This window comes from Phaseolus vulgaris, chromosome 10, assembly GCF_051622355.1.
Source record: "Phaseolus vulgaris cultivar YP4 chromosome 10, ASM5162235v1, whole genome shotgun sequence".
Lineage (NCBI taxonomy): Eukaryota > Viridiplantae > Streptophyta > Magnoliopsida > Fabales > Fabaceae > Phaseolus > Phaseolus vulgaris.
The window spans coordinates 8,093,203-8,106,522 of record NC_143507.1 but is presented as its reverse complement, the minus strand read 5'-3'; the positions used below and the strand labels follow the sequence as shown (position 1 = coordinate 8,106,522).

General features: G+C 34.1%; 1 protein-coding gene across 1 annotated transcript in view; it reads right to left on the bottom strand.

Moving 5' to 3' along the window:
- Nucleotides 1–324: 324 nt before the first annotated feature.
- The window catches only part of NAD-ME1 (NAD-dependent malic enzyme 1), a 54,818-nt gene continuing 41,822 nt past the window's right edge, over nucleotides 325–13,320 (bottom strand). The window contains exons 10-19 of the mRNA XM_068623744.2: nucleotides 10,616–10,727; nucleotides 9,989–10,102; nucleotides 9,372–9,437; nucleotides 7,085–7,157; nucleotides 6,904–6,990; nucleotides 3,323–3,377; nucleotides 3,171–3,242; nucleotides 1,423–1,485; nucleotides 1,214–1,328; nucleotides 325–622 (exon numbers count right to left, since the gene is read on the bottom strand). Of these exons, the coding sequence (XP_068479845.1) occupies nucleotides 548–622; nucleotides 1,214–1,328; nucleotides 1,423–1,485; nucleotides 3,171–3,242; nucleotides 3,323–3,377; nucleotides 6,904–6,990; nucleotides 7,085–7,157; nucleotides 9,372–9,437; nucleotides 9,989–10,102; nucleotides 10,616–10,727 (832 nt within the window). The 3' untranslated portion in view covers nucleotides 325–547. The remainder of the gene's footprint in view (nucleotides 623–1,213; nucleotides 1,329–1,422; nucleotides 1,486–3,170; nucleotides 3,243–3,322; nucleotides 3,378–6,903; nucleotides 6,991–7,084; nucleotides 7,158–9,371; nucleotides 9,438–9,988; nucleotides 10,103–10,615; nucleotides 10,728–13,320) is intronic.

Genomic DNA, 13,320 nt, shown 5'->3' with positions numbered 1-13,320 from the left:
GTGAAACCATGTTAATATATTAACAACACTTCTTATTTGACGACTCTTTCTTTTGATTTTATAGTTTTTAATAATTAATAAATTTCAATCAATAGTAGAATGTGTATAAAAAAATGTGTTGTTAGTGTATCTCTGAGTAAACGTGGAAATAAAATACAACTTTAGTGTTAAATAAAAAATTAACACTACAACTATAAATTTTGCATTTGAAATAGAGTTTTCTAAATGCAAATCACTTCAAGTTAGCAAACAGTCACTCCATAAGTTTAGTTATAAGCCCAAACAAGTTATGCAGAAGTATAACACGACAGAAATAAAAGTAGATTAAAATTAAACCTGGTTTTTCATTTTTTATTCAGAAGAAGTATCATATACAAAAACAATTTAAGTTTGCTAGACTTTCAGAAAAAGTAATGCGAGAATGTTTTAGAATTTAAATAAAGTAATCCTGCATGGTTGATTCCACCCTAAGCAGGACTCTGCTAACCTGATTAAAGCAAAGATGCATCGTGAGGGAAATAGTAGTTATCAAAACAATGCAGGTTACTCATTCTTGCTTGTAAACTAATGTAGGGTACTCTGGATTCCACATGTTATTCTTCACATATTCTGCGACTTCATCCTGCAATTCCCATAAAAAAAATCCATAACTTTGAAGTTTTGATATATAAATACTTGCATTTGATCTAGGACGAGAATAAACTACTCTTACAATATGATTTGTGAAGGCATGCAAAGCTTTCAGCTCAATTCAGATTATGATAAGGGAACATTGATGCATTTGAAGAAATTATAAAGCAGCTATGATGATTAACGCCAAAGAAATAAATGGTAAAAAGTAGTCATCTAAAATTCAGATCAGACCTATGGAACTTCAAGATCCTTAATGCAGACAAATCAATCTCACATACACTAGCAAAGGTCCCATTTGTTTTATCAGGAGGTAGGTCACATTTTCCCATTTTTTGTTACTAGGTAGTGGTAAATCAGAGTGCAGACAAACCAATCTCACATACACTAGACAAGATAGTTACTGATTTTTTTTCGTAACAAGTAAACCTAATCTGACCACGGTTAACAGTTCTGTCTAGACCCTGGAAAAGTTTGTTCTCATGAAAAGTTAATTCCAACCACATTGTAGTATAGATTACAATGGTATGTCCTCCTACAGTTACTAAGAAAATGTTGAATATTCCAAGCAAACAAAACTTACCTCGCTAAGTTTCTTTAGCTCCCTAGCATCCATTCCATGATATCCTTCAGCTAGGTCCTCCTCCAACGCTTCTTTTATAACAGCTGCGGCTACCTTCTCTGTAATATCTCGGATTCTATAAAAATATGCATTAGTTTTTGTGAAAGATGCTGCTCCTTTAGAACTATCTCTTATAGCTTACAAACAGCAAAGAAAATGCTAATTTATACCTGGATGTTGAAGGGAAAATAATCCCTTTGAGGACCTCCTCTTCACTCATATATGTAGCCAGACTTCAGTTTCCAATGATATTAGGCAGGGCAAAAAAAGAGTCAAAATCAAGGAAATACCTCAACATTTAGGGATGAATAAGCTCATGCACGAATAATAATTACGAATAACATGGAAAATGTTAGGATGCCTAAATCATTATTTCTAACTTAACACTCAAGCTTGAAAAAATAATCTATCTGGCCGGGCCTCAAAAGACATAATATGCGTATGCATCTTCTTTATCAATTGCTTCATCTTTGTCACTAGAAGGGGATAAACCCTTTTGATGTGGTGCTTTTATATTTTGAAAGATAATAAACTCATTTATACAAAGAGAAGACACCGACATATGAGCAAGGAGAACAAAAGGTCCTACTTAAATTATGAGAAAAAAAAAGCAGAGAACAAAGGACACTTCAATGAATCAAAGCTACCCAATGCCACATGGTAACTGAAAAGGAGTGAAAACCCTGTAAACCCCCCTAAGATCATGTGTTTTACACTAAATAAAAGCCAACTCCAGTATATTATTCAAAGTAGCTACTCGTCCAAAGAAATCTCCATAGATGCAAGAATTATGTTCAACCAAATGTATTTTAACGGTAGCACAAATTGTGCATTGTAACAAAAACTTATTTACTTCTACCACAATCAGTAATGCTACACAAAAAAATAGCTACATTATATATTTCCAAACAAAGAATTTCATAAAGAAACAACAGAGCAACAATGTAAGAAGAAATGAGGAACTAATTCAAAGCTAGCACTTCCACTCATAATAAACAAAGAGAAATGACCATATGATACAATTATATTAGAAATAAGATTTGATTACATTAAATAGGAGTTACATGGATTTGATTACATTAGATAGGGAGATAGGATCAGATTTGATAGAAAAAATATATTTCCAAAATATGTCTCATTATTAGATATCGATTTTGTTTGTCCGTACTTCATCTTTTCTTCATTATAAATAAGAATACTCATTTGTGTATATAAAGAATTCATTATATTCTTTCTCAGTTTCTCTTTTCTCAACACGGTACCATCCTCCGTAGTTTTCATTAGTCCTTTCAACAATATTAATACACTGTCGTATAAAAACAGAACTTATCCTTAGAGGGTGCTTTCATGACCCCTTGTTCTTCTAAATACAAGATAAATTACAATGCAAGGTTACGTGGGCCATATATTGTCCACGCTTAAAGCCCAAAGAACTCTTACATGCAAGTTTGTTGTAAATAAAAACATTCATGTCAGTAATGTGTCTTCACTCAACATCTTAAACTTTAATAAGTGATGATTCATGACATGGTGTGAGAAATCGTGTAGGCAGTAGAAATAATTGTGGAATTATTTTCCTTGATTCCAAAACAGAAACACTACACGGGTATTTAAAGAAGACATGATCCTAATTAAAAGAAATAAATCTCCTGAATTAAAAACTTTAAATGAGTAGAAAATCTACCAAATAAACTCCTAACCTCAATCCCTTGATTTTAGGGATTTCTTACAACTAAATCTATATTCATTGTACACTCCCATTCACCACATTTTACTACATCAGCACAGTTTGATGACCCATTCAGTTTGTGGAGAAACAAAATTTGTTTGACACTTTTCCAGCTTAAAGCCTATTTTGGATTTGAAGTAATTAATAACAGAAGTATTTTCAGAAATTAATAAATCAAGTAAAACATACCGCTCAGACGCAGCCTGTAGCATGCCATCAGAGATTATCCTAGCACCTGACAGAAGAGTTCCGAGACCAATGCTGGAACAAAAGAATATATTTAAAAGAACATTAACTGTATATTATAAAATATCATAGGAAACTGTTAAGTGTAAACTAACCCTGGAAAGAGGTACATGTTGTTTCCCTGGTTGCAGTGTCCAATATGACCATTTCCTGCATGATTACAAGAAATTGCCTTTCTGAGTTCCCCTTAACCGAGACCAAGAGAAAAAGGATAACAAAAGATATTTATTTTGGTACCAACTAGTACTTTACCAATGTAAAATACATTTATATACTTTATGCACATTGTAGAACAAATATCAATTTTAATAAGTTTAAATAAAGTACAAGGCTTGATTTATACCCAAAGAAACAAACTTATTTAAAATTTGAAGAGAAATGAAAAGTTAGAAAAAGAAACAAAATCCTTTCCAGCTTTGGTTAGCTTAATGCTTAATAAGTTTAGTGATTGTCAATCTGTATCAAGGTTACTGTATATATGTGAAATGAGGATTGTATACTGCATAAAACTTTCTTTATTTAGTTTGCAGATATAAATAAAACATCTGGATTTTCTGTGTTTCCCTTTGTTAATCCCACTCATGCAAATAAACAGCTGCTAAGGATATTTTTCACAAGGACAAATTCTGGTATAAGTAGAGGCATAAGTTTTCTTTCCCCATTTTCTACCTTAATCACCTGTCATTAAGTATTTAAATAATTGGCTCATCCAATTTCCATAAGGACAAATTCTCTCTTATTTACAAGTGTCTGGTATAATAAGCAGAGGCATCCCTTCCCCATTTTCTACCTTAATCAACCTGTAGTATTTAAAGAATTGGCTCATCCAATACGTCATAACTAGTGAAGAAAACTTGGACCTTGTAAGAAAGACAGAAGCAAGAAAAGGAAAGGAGTTTCTATTACTGAAAACTGTACCAGAAAAACCATTGTTACAAGAGAGCGTAACAAACATATATAGGAGAAAACCTGATATAACTAAATTAGTTATTCTTTTAATATGTTATCATCACCCCATAAACTGAAGGTGGGATTGATTGACACCTTAAGTTTATGTCTAAATCTATTGAAGGAAATGGTAGAGATAGGTTTGGTTAATATGTCTGTTACTTGAAATCGTCCAAGGAGATGAATGATACAAACTTGCTTTTATTGACATGATCTCTAACAAAATGAAGATCAAGTTCAAAATGTTTGCTTCGGGAATGCATAACCGGATTGGCTAAGAGGAGAACAACATCCAAGTTGTCAGAATAGATAGTTGGAACGATAGTGACTAAAGGCAGCTCTTGAAGCAAAGAAGATATCCACAGCATTTCAGATAGAGCATTTCCGATAGAGTAGCAGTGACATTGTGATATTCTGCCTCTGTGCTGCTACGTGAAATAACTGACACTGCGATATTCTGCCTCTATGCTGCTACGTGAAATAATTGTATGCTTGTGTGATCCCCCAAGAAATAATATTGGATCCAGGATAGATACAAAAACCTATTGTGATTTGTGATCTTGTAGACTTGCGATCATCTAGATCTGATCTCCAACCACTAAAACCTACAATAAAAAGATTAGATGGAGAATGCAATGATATGCCAAAATGAATAGTACGAGCAAGATAACAGAATTCGTGTCACTGCTTCCAGTGATGTTCCTTCGATTGATGTATATGCTGGAAAATTTTATTGAAAGAGAAGGTTAACTCAGGTCGTGTGAGGGTGACATATTGAAGAGCTCCAATAGTGGACAGAGATAAAGTTGAATCTTCAAAGCATGTTGAACCATCTCGTGCTAGACGGAGAGATGTGATCATAGGAGTGGAATGGGTTGAGCTTTAGCTTCATGCATGTTTGCACATTGCAAAATTTCTTTAGTATACTTGGTTTGAGATAGATATAGATGATCAAATGATATCCATGTACATGTCGAAGAGAAGAGGAAACATTGGAAGAATTTTTTCTTTAGTATACTTGGTTTGAGAGAGATATAGATGATTAAATGATATCCATGTACATGTCGAAGAGAAGAGGAAACATCAGAAGAATGAAGACAAGAGGAAACATCAGAAGAATTTTCTTTCAGAGTTATGGTAGGATAAACCCAGAATTTTTTCTTTAGTATACTTGGTTTGAGAGAGATATAGATGATGAAATGATATCCATGTCCATGTCGAAGACAAGAGGAAACATCGATGTGGGACTATACTCAACAGAAATAACCACTTCGCTAATGTGGCAAATGTCAATCAGTTTCACAAAAACAGAGGTTTTATTCAGGTACTCTATTACTCCCCCACAAGCTCGTGGGAACTCAACCTTGAGTTGGTCTCGTAAAGAAGCAAATTGAGAGTTAGATAGTGACTTGGTAAGAATATCAGCAATTTCAGCTGCAGCACTCTTTTCTGACAAAAAAGATATCTAGCTTCATATGTTTGTTCTTGATGCAGCACTGGATTATGACTTAAGGAAATTGTGCTTTGATTATCACAGGAATATGAATCTGGAGTTCAGAAAGAAGAGATTGAACCCAAAGAACTTCAGAAGTTGCAAATGCTAGGCTTTAATATTTTGCTTCAGCTGTTGATTTGGCAACAAGTGCTTGCTTTTTAATCCACCCTGACAACGAGGTTGGGATCCAAAAATAAACAAGCACCTAGAGTAGATCTTCTATCATCCAAGTCAAAAGCCCCGTCAGCATCTGGGTAAGCTTGCAAGGTAAGAGGAGAAATGACAATTGTGGATTGGAAAAGATGACCAAGATCCAGAGTCCCCAATATCTCGGAATTCTTTTTATAGCAACCGAGTGGAAGGCTAAAGCTTGAGCCATGAACTGACACACCTTGTTCACTGCATATCCAATTTCAGGGCTGGTGATAGTAACACAGTGAAGAGCCAGGACAACGGATATGTACACAGTAAGAACATCAAAGTAATCAGAACCATATTTAGACAATTTGAGAGTGTCTTGCAGAGGATTAGAAACTCTTTTAGCATCATCCATATTCCATATCAACTTTTTGCAACAAATCACAAGTATACTTTATTTGATTGAGGATAATAGTTCAAAAAAATTTCTCTCGACTTCTATACCAAGAATGTAGTCTAAATCTCCCAATTGCTTAAGAGAAAAATAGCATTCAGTCCGGAGATAAATGAAAATGAAAATTATAATTGCATATGATATTAAATTGTTTTCCCTTAACACATACCCTTTTGAATCCCAATTGTAGGGACTAAGGGATTAAAAACATGTGCAAAGGGACCAAGAGGGATTAAACATGTTATGTGTGGGAACTAAAAGGAGATGTTTTTCAGTATAGAGATTAAAAACAAACGTTTTTGAAACTATAGGAAACAAATGAATAATTCAACGAACTAAATATACATTACTTTAAAATGAAAACAATCCATACAGAATAAACATTAACAAACAATTTGAAGGTGTACCTATTATATTGAATTTGGTTCCCTACTCTTCAAACAGAAAAGAAAGGATACTGTTCTAATAACACTAGGAATCCTAGTCTGCCTATATGAAATGAGTTTATAGACAATCATCTTGGTTCTTAAGTTCCCAGAAAGCAACAATCAAATAGTTTTATTAATACTTTTCATGTCACCATCACTAGGTTATAAACATTTAATATAGAAAGATTCTGTGGGGGATTTGCAAACTTATACCAAGATCCACATTACTGAATGGACTTCCACTTGCAAAAATAATGTTGTCACCCAAAATGGAGAATGCTTCTTCAGGGGTGCATTCAGCTGTCAAAAAAATGAGGGAAGTGCCATACACACTATTATAAATCCATATTTTTCACTTCCACGGCACATATCAATCAAGAAAAAGAATACATACCATTCTTTGTAGGATTTGACATGGCAAATATGGCTGGTCTTGTTGATGTTGAATCCTTGAGGGCTTCTAATACCTGAAGGACATGATGTCTGTCATTAGTAAGATGCAGAAAGAAATAAAACAAACATTTATGTCTACGAAAGCATGAAATGACAGGCAATTTTTCCCTTGAATTTTTGTTCAGTTTATACAAAGAATACAAGTGGTTGTGCTACTATGAAAGGAATGAAGATTTTAAAAGCTCAATAAAAGGAACCAAACAACACTGGCCAACAGATTGATGGAAGCAGCATAAAACAGTAAACACCATATCATGATTCTCTCTGAGTGGGGGATAGAACTTCCCCTTTCAAATTTCTTTCATTTTTTTATACAAACATGGGATGATAGAAAATAAATGTTGTAATAACATATTAGTAGGATAAAAATATTCCCAATATCTCTGTAGTAATCAGGAAAAAAATATCTGCAGAATCTGTATCTGTCCATGTCCGTAGTGGTGCTAGAGGAAAATTTGATCTTAGAGCTTTAAAATGTGTCTTTGTAGGATACTCATCCACACAAAAGGGATATAAATGTTATCACCTACCATCCAAAAAATTCTGTTTAGAGATGCCACTTTTTTTTAGCTACAAAGTTAGTTTCACGTACATCATCTTCAAGGGGAGACTATAATAAAGGAAGATGATTCTCCTCTGTTGTCTCTTGATTTTAGACTTGGACCAGAAATAGGGACTGAAAATGAAACAGATTACGAGAAAGAAGTTCAACCCACTAAATCCATTCAAGATGAGGATCATGTAAGATTTGGGAAAAATCTTGTTTATACAAGGAAGACAAAGACCATTCCAGAATCTGCTCATGTCCATGAATCTAATCCAACATTACATGAGGTAACTGTTTTTCCAAATGATGTAATCTCTAGTGAATGAATCTCTGATTTCTCAACTGTGAAGGAACCTGAATCCGATTTGACACCAGCCTATGAGGACCTAGACATTCCAATTGCCCTTAGGAAAGATACTAGAAAATGTACCACCAAACCACAAGACCATTTACCCAATTATTTATCCTTTAAACATTTCTCACCTATTGATGAAGCCTTCCTTATAAGCCTAAACACTACCATAATACCTACCTCCATATATGAGGCATTGAGTGACAAAAAATGGAAACAGAGCATGGTCTTGGAAAGTGGTTACTCTTCCAAATGGAAAAAACTAGTAGAATGCAAATGGGTGTATACTATAAAATACAAGGTTGTCGGATCCACTGAAAGGTACAAGGCAAGGTTAATAGTCAAGGGATTCACTCAAACTTATGTAGTGGATTATTTGGAAGCATTTGCTCCAATTGCAAAAATTAATACAGTCAGGGTGATATTATCTCTAGCGGCTAAATATGGTTGGAACTTGCAACAATTTGATATAAAAAATGTCTTCCTTCATGGGGAACTTGAAGAGGAGATTTACATTGAATTGCCCCCGAAGATACAATGGGAAAACTGCTGCCAATCTATTTGCAAACTGAAAAAGATATTATATGGACTAAAACAACCACCATGGTTTGAAAGGTTTATTAAAGTTATGATAGGTTTGGGCTTCAAAGAAAGCCAAGGAAACCATACACTGTTCATTAAACACATTGAGTCAAGGGCAGTAACATTGTTACTGGTGTATCAGGCTGGATGATATTATTTGACAAGTGAAGATGAAGAGTAGCAACAACTATTAAGCCAACATCTAGCCAAGGAGTTTGAAATGAAGACCTTGAGAAAATTGAAGTATTTTTTTGAGGATTGAAGTAGCCCATTCTAAACAGAGTATTTTCATATCCCAATAGAAATACATTACTGATTTGCTGAAGGAAACTGGTAAGATAACATGTAAGCCTACAAGTACACCAATTGATCCAAATCTGAAGCTGGGAAGTGTAGAAGAAGATATTGCTATTGACAAGGAAATGTACAAGAGATAAGTTGAGACATATATTTGTCTCACACTAGACTTGCTGTTGCATTTGCAATGAGTCTAGTCAGCCAGTTCATGCACCAATAAAACGAGATTCACTTATGGGCTGCACTAAGAATTGTGGAATATCTGAAAGGGACTTAAGGCAAGGGAATTTTGTTGAAACTAAATGGGAAAGCAAATCTTGAAGTATATCTTCAAGGACAAAGTGTCTTTTTTCTTAATAGTTAAAGTATAGATAGATGCCATCTTAATTCAACAATCTTAATGAAACAAGCATGCAATGAATAATGAAATCAAAACTTCAGATTGTTTACCTCATTTGAAAACAACCCTCCAACAGCTGATAATCCTAGGAGGACATCGGGCTTCACTTGCTTGACCTGTTACCAAAGTTCAGTAAGTAAGAATGTAAGCAACAAGTCCAGTAGTTACACATCTAAAAGCTGGAAATTTTGGAAGAACTATAGTGGACTATAAAATATTAAACTAGGAGACCCTAATAGATAAAGTGAGAGATTGGAAAGCTTTGTTACATTAATTTTTCTATATATTATGCATTATGTCTATTTCAGACACAATCTCAGAATATTTTTTAAATTCATCTGTGTCCTTTATTTGAGAAAGAAAAACTTCACAGCTATAAACGAACGTGTGTTTGTGATGTGTGTTCACTTTTCTGTAAATATATTAAAGAGAAGCCAGAGAAACTTATATTAGGAGTTGAGTTTAGGATTATAGGCATCATAAATGAGCTGGCTCATTAGTTGTGACAATTCATTAAGTTTATATTCAAATGCTAAGAATATGTCCCAGAAAATCAGAAGATAATAACTAAAGAAATAGCTTAATGATTTTTTTCTTAAATTTTGATTTATTTCGTATCATGGCTTTCATAATTCATATTATCATCTAATGTAATATTCTCACAAACCACTTCCTCAAGGCTTGCTCCTTCTCTCAGTCCTTGGCGATCCAATTCTTTCAAATTTCTTGCAAAAGGAAGGGCATCTGGATCAATATTTTCACGTCCTTCAGATATTAATCCCTATATTTGCAAAAAACAATAAGTGAAATGAACATGCAAAAAAATGGACTCTGAAACAAGGACAATGCATTAAACAATCAAAACCTTTTCATTGTAGTAAAAAAGCAGAATAAGATTCATACATTGAGAACAACATTAGATTGCCTTTACAACACAAAATAGTTATCAAGCAACATAATTGACTACAAAAGCATTTTCAAAGGCCATCTATATGACAAATCAACAAAAGCATTAAAAAAAGAAATTCATTCAATCAACAAGTTTTTTGTTCAGGTTTTGTTCATATATATGGCTTTGACATTTTGTGTAGTTCCAAAACTCTTAAAAACACTTTTTATCACTTCTGTCAATGCTTTTCATAACTGCTGCTATGAAACTCAACCCCCAGAAATACATATGAATGCAATAAAATTTTAAATGCATAAGTGAAGCTTTCCATGAAAAATAAAATTTAATTACTACAAAAGAATAAACTGCATCTAATAAGGACATCAATGTCATGATATACAGTACCTTTGCATCAACAACCCAAAACTGACTTTTTGCACTCTCAAAAGCTACTTCATTATTACCCAACATTCTTGCCATTGTTTTTCTGGCTGCATTAAGAACCCCAATTCCAGCACTGCAGTTGTACAAATATAACCAAATTAGCAACAAAAGCCTTGAATATGAATGTCCTACATGAAAAGGATTTAGATATATGAGAGAAAAGATCTTTATTGAATTAAATAATTTGAAACAGTACATTAGCATATATATAGAGAACCCTATCTTTAAAATAATGATTACAAAAGATCTCTAGTATCTTACAACACCACACTTGTAATGATTACAATATCTTCTTGTAAGTCAACAAAATATTTTCTCCTAACTCAAGTACTTATGATGGATTCAACATATAAATTCTATTGAAACAACCGCTTCACTCAAAGCTTTCATTAAAAACAAAGGTCCTCTAAATGAAACCAATAGAAGTTTCCAATTAAATCTACCATATAAGAAAATGTACGGACATCTACCATATACGATTAATAACAAACAAAATAAACTCAACAGTAGTATGATTTAAATTCACCCAAAGGCAGCTCAACAATAGTAAGATTTAAATTCACCCAAAGGCAGGATGCTAACCAAGTCAGCACTATTAACTCATGAGTACATGAGGTTTTCCAAGGGGTGTCTCTTTCTTATCCCTGTCATACTTCTCACTGGAAATTTTGGGAAAGTGTTTGGGTGGTTTGGAGGATAGTGCAATCTAAAATCCATCTCTTTTAGAGGGGAGAGCCTCTACTTCAAATGGACATTATGTGTCTCACATTCAGCCAATATGTGATTGTAATCACCATTAACCACAATATATAGAAAAGACCACTCCAACCACTTGAAGGCTGTACAAAGTGGATTGAGTTATACCCACTAGATACTCGATATAGAGGAAAGTTAACTCGAGGAAGCAAGGGTAATAAGAGAGTTGAAAAAAATAGATGGAATGTATTTCTGAAGTGATTTAAAATGTGATTACAGTCTCAATTTATAGACTGTTTACAACCTAATTAAGGAAATAAATAATAGGTAATGAAAGCAAGAAATAATGAGTGATTAAAGTTGTACAAATAAAATCAAATCAAATCACTAACAAATTTGTCCTAATAAATAAAGAATGAAATCTGCACTTAATTACAGAATAATTCTCCTGATTATGCAACACTCTCCCTCAAGTTGGTGAATGTATATCTATACTTCACAACTTGCAAATAAGATCTTTGAATTGTTTTGTGCGGAGTCCCTTAGTAAACATTTTTGCCAATTGGAGTCTTGAAGGGATGTACTCGGTGGCTATAAGACCATTATTATCCAACTTCTCATTAATGAAATGTCGGTCTATCTCTACGTGCTTTGTTCGGTTATGTTGAACTGGATTGTGTGCAATACTGATGACGAACTTATTATCAGAAACCAAACCCATAGGAGCTTCATATTTTATTTTGAGATCATCGAGTATGACCTTCATCTATAATAGTTCACAAACCCCTTGAGCCATGACTCTAAATTCTGCTTCTGCACTTGATCTTGCAACTACATTTTGTTTCTTGCTCCTCCATGTAACCAAATTCCCACCCAAGAACATGCAATAGCTTGTGGTGGATCTCCTATCAACAATTGATGTTGCATGGTCAACATCAGTATATATTTTCATGGATAAGTTTTGCCCTTTTTTTAATAGCAATCCTTTCCCTGGAAAGGCTTCTAAGTACTGAACAATTCTATTTACTGCTTGGAAGTGTCTTTCCCTTGAATCATGCATGAATTGGCTAACCACACTAACTGCATAAGCTATGTCTGGCCTAGTGTGTAATAGATAAATGAGTTTTTCCACAAGTCTTTGATAATGTGTCTTCTCCACCTTTGGATTTTCCTCATCATTCCCAATCCTATGATTTTGCTCTATTGGGACTTCAATGGTCTTGCAACCCAACTTACCAGTCTCTTTGAGGAGATCAAGGATGTATTTTCTTTGAGAAATAAAGATGTCCTGTCTAGAGTAAGCAACCTCTATCCCAAGGAAGTACTTAAGCTTCCCAAGATCCTTCATCTCAAATTCAACAGCCAGTCTCTCCTTCAAAGTTTGTTTTTCAATCTCATCCTCACCTGTAATAATCATATCATCTACATAGACCAAAAGTGGAGTGAGTTTACCATTCTGAGAATGTTTTATAAACAGAATATGGTCACCTTGGCTTTGTCGATACCCCAAAGATACCATAGCTTGAGTAAACCTTCCAAACCAAGCACGAGGTGATTGTTTAAGACCATATAGGGCCTTCTTAAGTTTGCATACCTTATTCCCTTCATTAACAACACCATAACCAAGTGGAATCTCCATTTATACTTCTTCCTCCAACCTTCCATGCAATAAGGCCTTTTTAACATCAAATTGATGCATCGCCCAACCAAAGTCAGCCAGGGAGAGAATAATCCTGACTGTATTCAATTTTGCCACCGGAGCAAAAAGTCTCCTCATAATCGAACCCATAGGTCTGACTATACCCTTTTGCAACCAACCTTGCTTTAAACCGATCCAGTGTGTCACCAGACTTATACTTAACTGTATATATCCACCTACAACCCACTGCCTTCTTATCTTTTGGTTTCTCTACAATCTCCCAAGTCTCATTCCTTTCTAATGCGCTCATTTCTTCACTCATGGTTCAAAG